The sequence below is a fragment of the Telopea speciosissima genome, chromosome 7 (genome assembly GCF_018873765.1).
Source record: "Telopea speciosissima isolate NSW1024214 ecotype Mountain lineage chromosome 7, Tspe_v1, whole genome shotgun sequence".
Classification (NCBI taxonomy): Eukaryota; Viridiplantae; Streptophyta; class Magnoliopsida; order Proteales; family Proteaceae; genus Telopea; species Telopea speciosissima.
Genome location: NC_057922.1, coordinates 53,791,685 through 53,807,819, shown reverse-complemented (window position 1 = coordinate 53,807,819; position 16,135 = coordinate 53,791,685). Strand labels below are relative to the sequence as shown.

The following is a 16,135-nucleotide window of genomic DNA, read 5'->3' as shown; positions in this document are numbered from 1 at the left end:
CTCTGCTCACGAAGGAAGAGAAAAGGCTCTCATCTGAGCTATCATCTCTCTCCTCCCAAGAAGAGAGTTTTCTCCGCCACAGATCCCGCATTAAATGACTTGAACTTGGAGACTCCAATACGGCTTACTTCCATCGTTCTATGAAAGCCCGCTCTAATTCTAATTCCATCACCATGCTCCTGGCTTCGGATGGCACCACCATCACTAATGCCCTCAGCATTAAGAATCAAGCCATCTCCTTTTTCTCCTCTCTCTTTTGCCCTCCCCTCCCTCCTCCCTCCCCCATCCCCCATCCCCACTAACCTCATCAATAAATTTGTTCCCTCCTCCTCTTTGGATCTCCTCCAATCCATTCCCTCGTATGATGAAATCATTATAGCGGTCCTCTCGCATAAACCCAATCGAGCTCCAGGTCATGATGGCTGCAGTATGGGTTTCTTCTCGGCTAGTTGGGACTTCATCAAAGATGATCTCATTAAAGTCATCAGCCGCTTCTTTTACAATCCCAGCCAGCTCCCCCATATTAACCAAACTTTCCTTTTCCTCATCCCCAAAAAAGAGGGAGCCTCTTCCCTAACTGATTTCCGGCCTATCTCCCTATGCAATCTTCTCTACAAATTCATTGCCAAAATTTTGGCCAATTGGCTTCAATTTGTGGTTCCTTCTTTAGTTAGCCCGAACTAATCGGCCTTCATCTTGGGCAAAAGCATTGCCGACAATATTCTTCTTTGTACAACAATTGTCCGGGGTTTTGACCGCAAATCTTACTCCCCCGCTGCCCTCTTGAAAATTGACATCCATAAAGCCTTCGACTCCCTTAGGTGGGATTTCATTTGTGATGTCATGACTCAGATGGCCTTTCCTCCAGTTTTTGTCCGTTGGATCCATTCCTGCATCTCTTCCCCCTCCTTCTCGATCATCGTCAATGGCTCCCCGACTAAGTTTTTCCTTTCGAAAGTGGGAATCCGCCAAGGCTGCCCCCTTTCTCCTTTCCTCTTCTCCCTTGCTCTAGAGGTCCTCTCTAGAAGTATCTAGGCTAAAACTAACCAACACCTCATCTCCCCCATCCCCAAATGCAAAAGCCTCAACCTCACCCACCTTGCCTTTGTAGATAATCTTATGATCTTCTCCAAGGCTTCCCCCTCCTCTATCTCTTCCATCATGTCTTCCCTCCAACTCTTTGAATCTCTATTAGGTCTGCGCATTAACCTCTTAAAATCGCAAATCTTTCTTTTCGGGGTCTCCGATCATGTCAAAGCCACTCTCCTCGGCTTGACTGGGTTTTCCCTCGAGTCCCTTCCCATGAAATACCTTGACCTTCCCCTTATTCCTTCCAGGCTGATTGGCCTCCACTGCACCCCTATGTTAGATCTCATCCGTTAAAGGCTTCAACTTTGGAAGGGCAAATTCCTTTCCTATGCGGGTAGGATTGTTCTGATCAAATCCGTTCTCCAATCCTCCTACATCTACTGGTGCGGGATCTATGGGCTTCTACAATCCACAATTAAAGCAATGGAATCTCTTTTCTGTGCTTTCCTTTGGAAAGGCCAAGAGTCCTCCAAATTCCTCCAACCAATCAGTTGAGCAACAATCTGACAGCCCAAATCTAAAAGAGGCCTGGGCATCCATCGTATTCCTGATTACAATATTGCTGGCCTCCTCAAGCTGATCTGGAAAATCTCCTCCAAGCAGGACACTGTTTGGGTTAATTGGGTTTACTCTTACCCCTTCAAAAATGATTCTAATGTAGCTCTAGATAGGAGAAGGATCCTACTAGAGGCCAAGCAACAAGATCAAAAGGGGGCTACTGGTTCGAATGGGCAGAATTAGGGTTCTAGGTCAATTTCTAGGGTTAGGTTTATGAGAATGGGGTTAAATCTTATATGGTATTAATAGGCAGGTGTAGGAGAAGCCAATAGTGTAGGTTTGATGAAGTTTTAGTTAAAAAATTAAAATTCAGAAATTTTGGGTTAGGGTTTCGGGTTTTTGGGTTTTAGAATTTAGGTTGGAATTAGGGTTTAGAGTGAGAATCTGGACCAGAACTTTAGGTCGAATTCTCCAAGGGTAGGGAAGAGCATTCAGCCAAGGTTGGGTGAAGTTTTGATGGTTGGATATGGCTGAATGGAAATTTTAGGGTTTTGGGGTTTTACAGAGATGAGGGGATTTTAGGATTTTGAGCTAGGAATGGGGGCAGCAATCTGGATCGAGTGTAGGGGCTACTGTGGAGGTGTTATGCTTGAAGTTTGAATGGATATGGATGGTAGAATAGGGCTGGAAAGTCTCTAGACAACCTAGGGTTTAGTGGAGATCATGGGAATGGATTAGGGCTAGATTGGAGGATTAGAATAAGAAGGAATGTTGCAGGAAAATTAAATAACTTACTGGCTGTTGCAGAATTCCAATAACAGCAGCTTGAAGATGAGCTTGAGCAATGGAGAAGGATAGAACCACCTTCAATCTTAGGGACCCTCCCAGCCGTCACGGCGTAAAGAGTCGTAGGAGATCCACCTACCCTTTCTTCCTTGATAGAACCACAAAGCAAACACTCACAAGGAACAGCAGCAGCAGCAACAATGGCAGCAAACATGATTTTTTTAATTCATAAAACTTGTGGGGGAGCCTCCCACAATTTAACTTTTATAATAAAAGGCCATAGGCCAAAACCTAATACAATTTAAACTCTTCCCTCACTTAAATCACCGAGAGGTGAACCTAATTAAAACAAATTAAATTTTGAAAGGGTTAAAAGACCTATCTACCCCTAATAACTTAAAACAAAAGACACTAAATTAAATCCGTTAAATTGAACCATGGTTTGAACTGGTTCAATTTAAGTTTACAAATAAGCTGAAATAAAACTAAGTATAGAACCTACTAAATGTAAATCTAAGCTATGGCTCCCAAACTAAGCCCCAATTTCAGGGCTGCTTCTTCTTCTTCTTCCTTCAGGTGTGGGCACATGGTGTTGCATCAACTCTCCCCGACTTGAAAGCTTTCATCTCCGATGAATAGCTGGAGATCATGGAATGGTCATTCAAATCAGGATCAAGCTTCTTAAGAGCATGTTCAGCAGTTGGCTCAAACTTGAAGGCGGACAGCAGCTCTTTGATGGGTAAGGAAGGCTGGACTTCTGGCTGGGCAGCAGCCTCTTGAATCATCACATGAATACCATTTGTATCATTACCCAAGTCTTCGAAGTAATTAGCCACATCATCATCGGCAGGAAAAGCATGTTGGCCATTTTCTTCATCATCATTGTGGGCTTCTTCCTTTTCAGCCACGTTGATGGTCTTCCACTTGAGTGGGCAGTCCTTAGCAATATGTCCCTTCTCTTGACAATGAAAACAAGTGAAGGGTTCATTACGTCCCATAGGAGCTTTGCATTTATCATCAACACGTGAAGAAGCAGTAGAGCGAAAGGTGCTGCCTATAGAGGGACCCTGTCGTGAGGTGCTAGTGCTGGTATAGATCGGCTTGGATGTAGAACCTAGCTGTTTACTTAAAGCCAGTAGCTCCTCTGCCTTCAAGGCCTTCTCAAAGCAATCCCGGATGTCTGTAACTTCGACTACACCAATTGCTCTGTTTATCTCACATGTTAAACCCAACCTGAATCGTGAAAGCATCTGGATGCCCTCCTCTCTAATGCCAGTGCGAGAAGAAAGTGCATCAAATTTCTTCATGTACTCGGATACAGTCATGGTCCCTTGGCGTAGGGAGTTGAACTGATCCTGTAACTGAGACCTGAAGTGCCTTGGCAAGTACTTCTTACTCAGGTCATATTTCATGTCCTCCCAAGTGTGGGGTGCTGTCCCTTCAAAGTCCATCTCCCTTTCAGTGGTCTCCCACCACTCACGTGTTGGTCCAACAAGTTAAGTACGAACTAGCTTCGTCTTCCTCTCTTCAGACAGATCATACCAATCAAAATAATCATCCAGGGCAGCAAGCCAATCATAAAATACCTGAGGGTCATGATCACCATCGCATTCCTTTAGTTCAAGCTTCACCTTCTGATTGTCAGTGTGGTGCCAATTAGGGCCTTGGTCTCCAGTGAAGTAAGATCTCATGTACTCCTTACAAGTAGGCTGGCGACCTCTATTTCTGTCCCGGTCTTCTCTATCTCTGTCTCTGTAACCTCTGTGTCGATCTCTGTATTCTTGGGAAGGTTCACGGGTACCTCTGGTTCTATCCCGACGATCTCTGTGATGGTCTCTGTCATCTCTAAATCTATCTTTGTGATCTCTGTACTGGTCTCTACCATCTCTGTCATCTCTAAGTCTATCCCTGTGATATCTGGACCCATCTCTGTGACCTCAGTATCCATCTCTGGGATTCTCATCTCTGTCAAGTAGCCTCTGTATCACCGAATTGACTTGATATCCATCTTCTTCTTGAGGAATGTTGTTGTCCCTATGAGGGGTATTCCTATGTTCTTCTAACCACAATACCTTATCGGTAATAAGGTCCTGTTTAGCTTGCATAGCTTATTGATTTGCCGATAGCTTTCGAAGCATCTCCATGATTGCAGCCATGGGATCGAGTGGCAGATTTCCATTCAACACTAAATTGGCATGTTCATTCATGGCTCTGATACCACTGAATGTAGCTCTAGATAGGAGAAGGATCCTACTAGAAGCCAAGCAACAGGATCAAAAGGGGGCTGCTGGTTCGAATGGGAAGAATTAGGGTTCTAGGTCAATTTCTAGGGTTAGGTTTATGAGAATGGGGTTAAATCTTATATGGTTTTAATAGGCAGGTCTAGGAGAAGCTAATAGTGTAGGTTTAATGAAGTTTCAGTTAAAATTTTAAAATTCAGAAATTTAGGGTTAAAGTTTCGGGTTTTGGGGATTTAGAATTTAGGTTGGAATTAGGGTTTAGAGTGAGAATCTGGACCAGAACTTTAGGTCGAGTTCTCCAAGGGTAGGGAAGAGCATTCGGCCAAGGTTGAGTGAAGTTTTGATGGTTGGATATGGCTGAATGGAAATTTTAGGGTTTTAGGGTTTTACAGAGATGAGGGGATTTTACGGTTTTGAGCTAGGAATGGGGGCAGCAATCTGGATCGAGTGTAGGGGCTACTGTGGGGGTGTTATGCTTGAATTTTGAACGGATATGGATGGTAGAATAGGGCTGGACAGTCTCTAAACAACCTAGGGTTTAGTGGAGATCGATGGGAATGAATTAGGGCTAGATTGGAGGATTAGAATAAGAAGGAATGTTGCAGAAAAATTAAATAACTTACTGGCTGTTGCAGAATTCCAATAACAGCAGCTTGAAGATGAGCTTGAGCAATAGAGAAGGATAGAACCACCTTCAATCTTAGGGACCCTCCCAGCCGTCACGGCGTAAGGAGTCGCAGGATTTCCACCTACCCTTTCTTCCTTGATAGAACCACAAGGCAAACACTCACAAGGAGCAGCAGCAGCAACAATGGCAGCAAACACGATCTTTTTAATTCATAAAACTTGTGGGGGAGCCTCCTACGATTTAACTTTTATAATAAAAGGCCATAGGCCAAAACCTAATACAATTTAAACTCTTCCCTCACTTAAATCATGGAGAGGTGGACCTAATTAAAACAACTTAAAATTTTAAAAGGGTTAAAAGACCTATCTACCTCTAATAACTTAAAATAAAAGACACTTAATTAAATCACTTAAATTGAACCATCGTTTGAATCGATTTAATTTAAGTTTACAAATAAGCTGAAATAAAACTAAGTATAGAACCTACTAAATGTAAATCTAAGCTATGGCTCCAAAACTAATCCCTAATTTCAAGGCTGCTTCTTCTTCTTCTTCTTCTTTTTCTTCCTTCAGGTGTGGGCACATGGTGCTGCATCAGATTCCATTTGGACTGTCCCCCAGCCTGCGGACCCCTCCTGGGTTTGGCGAAAAATCCTTCTCCTCCGTCCCCTTACCCTTAGTGCCACCTCTCAGTGATCGTTGATGGTACCTCCATCTCCCTCTGGCTTGATCCTTGGCATCCGGCTGGAGTCCTTTTCAACCTCCTTGGTGCCCGAGGAGTCTACTCTACTCGCATCCCCAAATCTGCCCCTCTCTCATTAATTATCTCCTGTGGCTATTGGTCCCCCCTACCCCCTTCCCCCCTGGTCTCACCCAGGTTTGGGCCTCTCTCCCCCCTCCCCCCCCCCCCATCCTACTCATTCGGACAAAGTAACCTGGCTCCCATCCCGCATAGGTATGTTTTGTTCCCGTTCCACTTGGGATTTAGTTAGTCTCCATGGCCCTTCTATCCCTTAGCGCAACCTTGTTTGGTTCAAAGGCCATATCCCTAAACACTCCTTCAATGTCTGGAGAACCCTAAACCTTTGCCTTCCCACCCAATCCTTCCTCATTCACCGTCGCATCCCTGTTTCCCCCTCCTGTATCCTTCGTTGGAATGGTAGTGAGGATGTCGACCACCTTTCTTTTTCTTTTCTTGCTCCCTAGCCTCTTCTATTTGGAAAAAGCTCTTCAGTCCATTTGGCCCCGGGCCAGACGACACCTTCCCTTTGCTCGGGAGTGGCTTTGGCACGATATGTCCTTTTCTAGTAGCTCTATTTGTGACATTGTTGGCAAGCTTGTGTTCAGGCTGCGATCTCTCACATCTGGATGGAGCGGAATCTTCGTAGATGGACTTCCAACTCCCGGCCTATTGATATGATTTGGAAAGCCATCTTTATTGATGTCAGCACTAGGGTTCATATGCTTCCCCATAGATCTCTTTTAGACTCCCCAAGGAACAGGCTCATTGTTGTTACCTGGGGTTTAGATTCTTCTCTCCTTTGCTCTCCTAGCCAGGTCCCCTAGGCCTGTGGCTTTGTTTTGTATAGCTTCCCCTCCCCTCCTTTTCCCTTGTGTATTCCCCCCCCCCCCGCGCGTTTTCCCCTCCCCTGCCTTTGGGGTCTTGGTATTGAATTTTTTATTCATCAAAAAAAAAAAAAAAAAAATGCATATGGGATTGGTATCTGATACCTGGTTTCTTTTCTTCCCTTCCATTCTCTTCTCCTCTTTTCTTCCTCCCAAGAAGATCAATTTCATCTCTCCCCTTCCATCAATCTGATTTCTTTCCTTAACTACGCAGTAGTTTCTTTTATCTTAGATCTGATCCCAGATTTGATCATTGGGTGATGCAGGGAGAAATTGGCTCACAAGGTTCTTTTCCAGAACCTGGGCCAAAGGCCAGCACCAGCCCAAGCCGCAGGCAGGTCCTTGCTGTCCCATCCTGGCCCTGCTGAGTTTATTTTATATAGTTCTTTTTGGGTCCACTTGGTTTCATTATTTTGGAACAGCTGCTGGAGAAGATTTTTTGTATTCTTAGTTTCTCTTTTCATGTTCCTAGGTTAATTAATGTAGTGGGTTTTACTTTCCTAGGTAGTATTAATTATTCGTTTAGTTTTCCTAGTTTAGTAGTTATTATATCTTGTTTGTAGTTCCAATGTCTTGGGAACAACTTTCTAGGTCTTGGAGATAGTTTCAATGTCTAGAAATTGTTCTTTAGTATGGGGAATTCCAAAGGGGTTTTGGAATTCTAAGAGTCTCTTTATTACTATGTTGTTGTATTCAAGATTTCTATCTCTATATAATGCAAGTTCTGGCTGCTCTCAAAAGGCAACCATGAATTGAAAACAAAAAACTCTCGTTGAGAACTTTTGCTTGTGAGACTCAAGTGGGATCAAGGTGGGACTCCTTCAATCATGATCTCAGTGGGACTCCAACAGTTGGGAAACTAATGGGAACTCTAGGCTGCCACCTATATATTATTCATCTTCAACTATCATCATCTCCATTATAAATTCCCTGCAGCCACCCTCCACAACCTCCATCATACCTACCCATAACCCACTCAAACCAGATTCAGATCAGAACCCTCTTCAAGATTCGATCTTGGCTTGCTTACCCTCTCAGGTTTGCATCATTGGGCCTGCTTGCATCTAAGATCTTTAATCTGAATTTTCAGATTGCACTACAGCAATGTCATTGCCATGTTAACTGATAGAAGCAAAAGTAACGCTTACCCAAAACAAAAGAAGATCATGTCTTACTTCTTACATACGGGCAGTGAAAAAAAAAATCTTTTAAAATTAAGTGTGGTATTTTTTTTAAATTCAACAAAAATAAAAATAACAAAATGTCCGTTTGTAGAAAGTTCTGAAACAAGTTTGAGTTCATAAAAGTTTCTTGATCATCTGTATCTTGGCAGCTTCGATGGAACTCTGATCGTCTTGTGACATATGAGATAAAAACCTATTTTAGGTAAGACAAAACCCATTAATGTAGCTAATTTTATCATTACTCAAAATACCCCTATTGTACCACTTTCGGGTTGAAGGGCAAAGTTATCTTAATGCCAAGCTCAATATAACCGACCGTGATTACACCAAGCAAAACCTCCACTAATTCAATAGAAAAGGTTCTACTTAATAAAACATGATCATCTCTGTTTATCCCTGGTATGGATCCAACATTGATCTGGGTCTCATGGGGTTGGTCGCTTTTGGACATTTTCCACTGGCCTTATAGGTCGTAGCTAAGAAATAAGTTGACCCGGATATGCAGGTCTAAAATAAAAAACCAAACCGGGTGACGACAAGTTGAGCCATTTATACGTATGAAACTGAGGGTGATGCATGAATCACCCCCAATTAATGGGTCCCACTTCACTTAGATGTGTTTGTCAAGTTTCACATACTTTAACCGTAATATACATGCATGAAACCATATGCGTTTCTTAATATTAAAATTAAAAAAAAAAAAAAACCATATGCGTTGCTTTGCTTATATCATCCGTTGTTTCCAATATTCTATTTTTATTGAAATTGAATAAGAATATATTTTGTTAAAAACATAGAAAGAAGAGGTTTTATGCACTGTGGTGCATGGTGCAGGATCATGCATACAGCCGTTGGATGAAGGTGAAGGGGTGCACCCTAGACCCTCATCCCCCATCTAACGGTTGTGTGTATGGCGGTGCATCACGCACAGCCATGCACAAAACCTAGTGTGGGAAAATCATTGGGGCGCAGTCTTTTCTGAGCCTAACAGCACAGCAGACTCCACCAAGGCGATTCAGCTTCTCTGATTGGGATGGCTTTCCTGTACTTAGCAGAGCCCATGGAATGCTCTCATCTCATGATGAAGGTAAGGGCTTTTTCCCGCTCAATTAAAACCTCATTGTTCATGATATCCTGCTCTCGCAAATTCCTTGCTGATGATATTGCCAGGGATGGTGCTAGGAGAGAATCTATGCCTTCAGGTCCCAACCCAATTGGTCAGGACTTTCGCCTTTGCAATTGTTTTAATTTTCTATTTCCTTGTCTAACTTTTGCTACTGATTTTACCTTCATAAGTCAATAACACATGAAAATGAGTTTTATCTCAAAAGGACGATTAACAAATGAAAATGAGTTTTATCTCAAAAGGTTTGGAAGTTCTTTAAACATGAGAACACGTCCCATGAAAGAGGGGGGGGCGGAGTGGGGGACACTTTAATTATTGTTGCAAGAGATTATCCAATGAAAATAGATACCATGAATTAGACAATTTAACCTAGATAGCTATACTTATTAAGGCAGAAACCTATTACATACCATACTGTTAAATTATGTACACCAGAATACCATGGGGGTATTCTGGTCTTTTGGGTGTTTTATTTATTCTTTATTTATGTATTTATGAGCAAGGGTAGAAATGTAATTAGGTTTGTGATACTGTTCACGTGAACAGTGTTGTGAATAGTGTTTCCCCTTGTAATCTCTTTTATTATTATTATAAATAGAGAGCTTGACTGATCTCATTGATCATTCAAGCATTATTCCACAAACCTGTTTTGTTAACACTAATAAACTAAAAGGCTTTCACCCAGATGATATATCTGCAACCCACTCACTGGAAGATAAGACTCTCAGAACTTCCAAATTAGTTTAGGTAAAACCTGCTCAAAACACCTCTACTCTTTACAATGTGCCTCAGAAATTTTCAAATAACATTTTTTATTTTACCATGGTATTTATTGTATTCCTATTTTCTTTGCCACTAAACAGACTATTGAACTGCCAAATTACAGGGGGAGAATTTTGGTTTCAGTGAAGATGTGCTTGTGTTTCCTCCCCTTGAAATTCCTCCTTTGGCTGCTGCCCAGCCTCCTTTGGCTGCTGTCCCTTCATCTGTAGGGACTCCTTTACAGGGGAAGTGTGTAGGAAATAATGGTGGTAATGATCATTGTCAGGGGGAGTTGACTCCAGTCCAGAGAACCATCAGTGAATTTCAGAAGAGAATTGACAACTCTAATATCATCACCTACAAGAGACACTCCAACAAAGGGCAGCATCAATCCACTGTGGCACCATACCTATCCAATTGCTGACCCAGGAGTCAGATCCTCCTCCTCCTTGTGGTGAGACCTCTCCTTCCGATCTACCTATTGCTTATCGAAAAGGTACTAGGACTTGCACCCTGCATCCCATTTCTCGCTTTGTTTCTTATAGTTCGCTTTCTCCATCTTTTCGTGCATTTATGTCCTCTCTTTCTTCTGTTTCTATTCCTAAAAACTGGCAGGAAGCATATACAGATGGAAAGTGGAAGGCAGCTATGTTGGAAGAAATGAGAGCTTTAGAAAAAAACTACACTTGGGATCTAGTAACCCTCCCTCCAGGAAAAAAAAAACAGTGGGATGTAAGTGGGTTTTTGTGGTCAAACAAAAGATTGATGGGTCTGTGGATCGGTATAAGGCATGTTTGGTTGCAAAGGGCTTCACCCAAACATATGGGATTGACTATCAGGAGACTTTTGCCCCTGTTGCAAAATTGAATACAGTTCGGGTTTTACTATCGTGTGCAGTTAATCTTGGATGGGATCTCCAACAGTTGGATGTGAAGAATGCCTTCCTAAATGAGGAACTTTGTGAGGAGGTATACATGGATATTCCACCAGGTTTTTCTTCTGACAATAATGAAGGTAAGGTGTGCAAATTGAAGCGAGCACTGTATGGGCTGAAGCAGTCACCTCGAGCATGGTTTGGTCGGTTCCACAAGGCAATGACATCTGTTGGCTACAAGCAAAGTAATGCTGATCATACTCTCTTTCTAAAGAGGGTTGGTGAGAAGCTCACTGTTCTTATAGTGTATGTGGATGACATTGTGGTTACAGCCTTACAGGCAATGATGGGGATGAGATCAGCCGGTTGAAGAGGTTTCTTGGGCAGGAATTCGAGATTAAAGATCTAGGGCCGCTACGGTACTTTCTTGGGATTGAGGTTGCCAGATCTTCTAAAGGCGTCTTTCTCTCCCAAAGGAAGTATGTCCTAGACTTGTTGGCTGAAACTGGTCTGTTAGGATGTCATCCTTCAGATACTCCTATGGAGGCTACTATTCGTCTTAAAGAAAAGGACGGTGAACCTGTTGATAAAGGCCGGTACCAATGCCTAGTGGGAAAGCTGATTTATCTCTCACACACTCGTCCAGATATTGCTGTTGCTGTGAGTACTGTGAGTCAGTTCATGCATGATCCCTATTCTTCTCATATGGAGGCTGTTCTTCGGATTCTCCACTACTTAAAGTCAGCTCCTGGAAAAGGCATTCTTCTGTCTCCTAATGGTAACCTACAAATAGAGGCGTATACTGATGCGGACTGGGCTGGTTCTGCAGATTGGAAGTCTATCTCTGGGTACTGTTCTTTTGTAGGTGGTAATTTGGTCACTTGCGTAGTAAGAAGCAGAATGTGGTGGCTCGTTCTAATGCTGAAGCCGAGTTTCGGGCTATGGCACAAGGCATTTATGAGTTACTTTGGTTGAAAGGCTTGCTACAAGATCTTGGTGTTTCTGTTCATCTTCCCATGATGTTGTACTGTGATAACAAAGCTGCAATCAGCATTGCACACAACCCGGTACATCATGATCGCACTAAACATGTTGAAGTGGACAGACATTTCATCAAGGAAAAACTGGAAGAAGGGTTGATTTGTGTTCCCTTTGTGAAGTCTGCTGATCAGGTTGCTGATATCTTCACTAAGGGATTATCTGGGAAATTGTTCCATCCCATTCTAGTCAAGTTGGGCATGATTGATATATTTGCACCAACTTGAGAGGGAGTGTTAAATTATGTACACCAGAATACCATGGGGGTATTCTGATCTTTTGGGTGTTTTATTTATTCTTTATTTATGTATTTATGAGCAAGGGTAGAAATGTAATTAGGGCTGTGATACTGTTCACGTGAACAGTGTTGTGAATAGTGGTTCCCCTTGTAATCTCTTTTATTATTATTATAAATAGAGAGCTTGACTGATCTCATTGATCATTCAAGCATTATTCCACAAACCTGTTTTGTTAACACTAATAAACTAAAAGGCTTTCACCCAGATGATATATCTGCAACCCACTCATTGGAAGATAAGACTCTCAGAGCTTCCAAATTAGTTTAGGTAAAACCTGCTCAAAACACCTCTACTCTTTACAATGTGCCTCAGAAATTTTCAAATAACATTTTTTATTTTACCATGGTATTTATTGTATTCCTATTTTCTTTGCCACTAAACAGACTATTGAACTGCCAAATTACAAGAGTTCATAGTTGCTGCAGTATGCAGACTCCCCTCTCTTGTTTTCCTTGTGATAGTTCTACCCTTTGATATTCCCATGTCAAAGCTCTCAATTATATGGCGCTGAACATCAACAGATAAACAAGAGTATTCCACAAATTTAGATTTCTGCTGGGGTAAGGATTTTACATCTGCTCTCCTGTAGGTCCTACATCACTGGTAAATGTTTAGTACAATTTTTCTAGGTTTCCTCAGCCCATCCCACCCAGGAAACAAGGAGGGGCGGGACGAAAAAAAATTTGGAAACTATAATCAGAGGATACAGTTAGAGCAAATTAGCAAAAACCCTTGGCAAATCTCAAGTTAATTGATCAAGTGGGGTTTGAAAACAAAGACAGTTTTTTCAAAGGCAACCAAATATTAAAAGGACATGCAACAAGCCGGCATACCTTAACATAGATTGGCATATAGAAACCTGGAAACAGTGGTCGATGTGGCAATGGCAATGCTAAAACCTGCAAGAGGAAAGCATAAAATATTTTTTTCAATGCATGTTGCTAGTGGAAAATAGAAAAGTAAAAATTTAGAAGCTAAAAAAGAAACTAAATAATCAAGTAATTGAATTAAAGAAAGTACTTGATAAGCACTTCAGTAATTGTTTTCATCAGGATGTATCTAAGTGTAAAGAAAATTAACTTTTGCACATGATCCATGTAAAAAGTGTAACTGTATACTGCTCTGGCTAACCTAGAGTTAATCTTTCTACCTGTAAAGTGTTCTAAGTCAAAGTGTGATATGAAATTGTTTATGTGTTTCATATAAATGGATATAAAAAGGAAAATATTTTCAATATTATCCTTGAAAAACCTAGCATAAGATTGTGACAGATGACAATCTAACTCTGCTGTAAATTGTTTTCCTGAAATGCATTTATCAGAGGGAACATGGAAAAGAACAGCCTTTTTTATTCAAGGATTATCTTCTCCAATTATCACCGACAGTAATTCTTTCAACATGCCAACTGAAACTAATTTGTGTCTAAATTAACTCCTGAGGTGCATCTCCAAACTAACCAGACAATTGCAAAAAGAATAATATGAAATTAGTGGTACAAGTAGTAGAGAAACAAAAGCATGAATAAGGGTTATCTTAATTTGAGCACCAACTTCAGAAAAAACGTGTTACATATCCGCAGAATCATCTACAGTACTGTCACTGGATCACGAAAAAATATTCAAAGCCCCTACAGTCCTTGTTCTTGTCACAAATCCTGAAACTAGTGAGTATCATTTTGAGTATGACAATGCCAAGTAATTCATAATGTACTCAATTACATCTTCCAAAACATTTATCCTAATTCACGCTACATTCAAATGGGGGAGCCATTTAGGAAAATAAAAAATATGAAGACGAACTAAATTTCTTTACCTTTTCACCTAAAGACCAAGACTTGATTGAATTAAAGCTAACCTCTTGAAGAGTGGGAAGAAGAAGAAAGCATAACTTTACCGTATACCAAACTAGAAGAAGAAAGAGAAATAAATCCACAAAGAAACCGAAGGAGGCAGGGCAGCTACCGTTAGGTAATCCTCTGGTCTAGGATTAATTGGGACGATAGCCGATGAGGCTTTTGCATCGACCTCCTCTGCATTCTCCGCTACAGCTTCGGCTTCTGCAGGCTTCGCCTCAGCGTCAACCACCGGATTGGAGCCATCACCAGAGTCGGAACAAAAGAAGACCCTTTTACATAAATTAGGATTTCTGGAATTGGAGCTTCTTAAAGAACCTAAAACTCGAAGCAATGGAGTTCTTGGTTCTCCATAAGAGAAATTGGCAGGGAGCTTCGCAGACAAGTTCTGCAATCGACCCTGTAAACATGAAGTTGATAAAGCCTTCAGCATAGATGCCAACTGATCGAGAAAATCCTCAAAAAAATGGTCTTTTCGATCTTTAATGCCGTATTTTGTTATAATTTTTATCAGTTCATCTTTTGCGAAGAACCGCCATTGTAGAAGGTTGAAGAGAGGACCAGAGGGAGGAATAGCATGCGAAGTCCCCCAAATTCTAAAACCCTCCTAAAATCCTTGATTGTGTGCAACGCAAGTAAGAGATTGCGGCTTTTCCTTCTCGTAAATTACGAATATGTCCTATTTTTTCCTTTTTTTGGATAGAAAGAAAAACAGATAAAGAGCATGATAAACAAAAGGTATGGATATACGGTATCCGAAACTAATGAGTGGAAATTAACCCGATCTCATGTCATTGATTGGGTCATCTAGACTAGAGGATGGGTCATAGCCACTTCCCTAGAAAAAAATTGTAGATACAACTAACATAGAGCGCATGCACAAGCGTGCCAATAGAGGGGGGGTCATACGTGCCGAACAAACCATCGCCAAATTGCTCATGCGTGCCGACACACTGCCACAGCCTACTTTCAAACAAACTTTCAGATCGACAAAAGTCTGCTAGATCGACGAGTGGAGCTTCGAACGAAGGCAAGGAGGCCACCAGAAATGTTGCCATAGCCTACTTTCGAACAGATCTGCTGGATTGGCAAGTGGAGCTTCATCCTGCGACAAGGGAGGGATGGTGAAGATTGAACGGCGGTTGGAGCTTCGGAGCAGACGATAGTCTTGGTGCCACCAGTACCAAGGTTGGCATAACCTACAAACAAACAAACAAAGAAAAAAGAAAAACCTCCCTTATTTGGGAACCCCTCGGCATGATGGCTAAAAACCATAACCATTCACAGAGCTGAGGCTGGATAGGGTAGAGCGGGAGCTTCAGGGGAGGGGGCGGGGAAGGAATACGAGCGCAGAGAACGATGGAGCAAGGTGGAATGGAGGCGGGCATAGAGGGCGGTGGAATGGAAGCGGTGAAGCAGAGTGGAAGGCGGGGCGATGATGATCCATGAAAGGGGGTGATTTTCTAGACAGGTTCGTCGTCATTGTCGGTGGCGTCGTCACCAGTGGCGGTTCCAAGGATCATGGCAAAATGAGCAAAGGAGGAGTATGAAGGTCTAACACGCACAACCGGCGGAGAAAACTAACCGAGCAACGGCTCTTCTTGGGAGAAATCTTAATCAACTGAAAACCCTAGCCAGCGGCGGTGTTCCTCTTTGCGAGAAATCCTAACCCATTGTGATAAGTTTTCGAGATTTGTCCCACGTTGTTACACACTTATAACACGTACAAGTACAATGACAACCAAGGGTATGAATTGGTCGGTCCGGGCTGGTTTAGGTATGGGGATAATGAGTCTCCCTTACTTTAAGTTCCCACATCATGACTGGCCCATTTAAGTAATAAGTCCTCATAAGCTAGGCCTGTTCTCATTTATAAACAATCCGTTGAATTTTGGTTTTAAGCAGGTTAAATTGGCCTTAAACGGGCTCTTAGAGGGTTGGCCAACCGTCGAGTTGGACCCTTGCATCGGGAACGACCTATATTATTCAGTCCGGGCTTTGAGCCTAGCACGTTTAATAAATAGTTTGGGTCGATTTTAGGTTTTCGATTTTCGATTCTTGAAACCTTGGTCTACCTTCAGCCCTTGTCTGGTCTGATCAGAGATGTAGGGTAGAGTTCCAATTGCAATATTGT

The 16,135-nt window shown here is 42.1% G+C and overlaps 1 protein-coding gene across 2 annotated transcripts in view; it reads right to left on the bottom strand.

The window, feature by feature from the left end:
• LOC122668035 (lon protease homolog, mitochondrial-like) overlaps window positions 1-14,634 on the bottom strand; it is a 64,759-nt gene extending 50,125 nt beyond the window's left edge. Inside the window, exons 1-2 of one of the 2 annotated variants that reach the window (XM_043864566.1) lie at window positions 14,111-14,634; window positions 12,983-13,048 (exon numbers count right to left, since the gene is read on the bottom strand). In XM_043864566.1, coding sequence (XP_043720501.1) covers window positions 12,983-13,048; window positions 14,111-14,434 — 390 coding nt within the window. In that variant the 5' untranslated portion in view covers window positions 14,435-14,634. The remainder of the gene's footprint in view (window positions 1-12,982; window positions 13,049-14,110) is intronic. The other variant, XM_043864568.1, reaches the window with a different exon arrangement.
• Window positions 14,635-16,135: the final 1,501 nt, after the last annotated feature.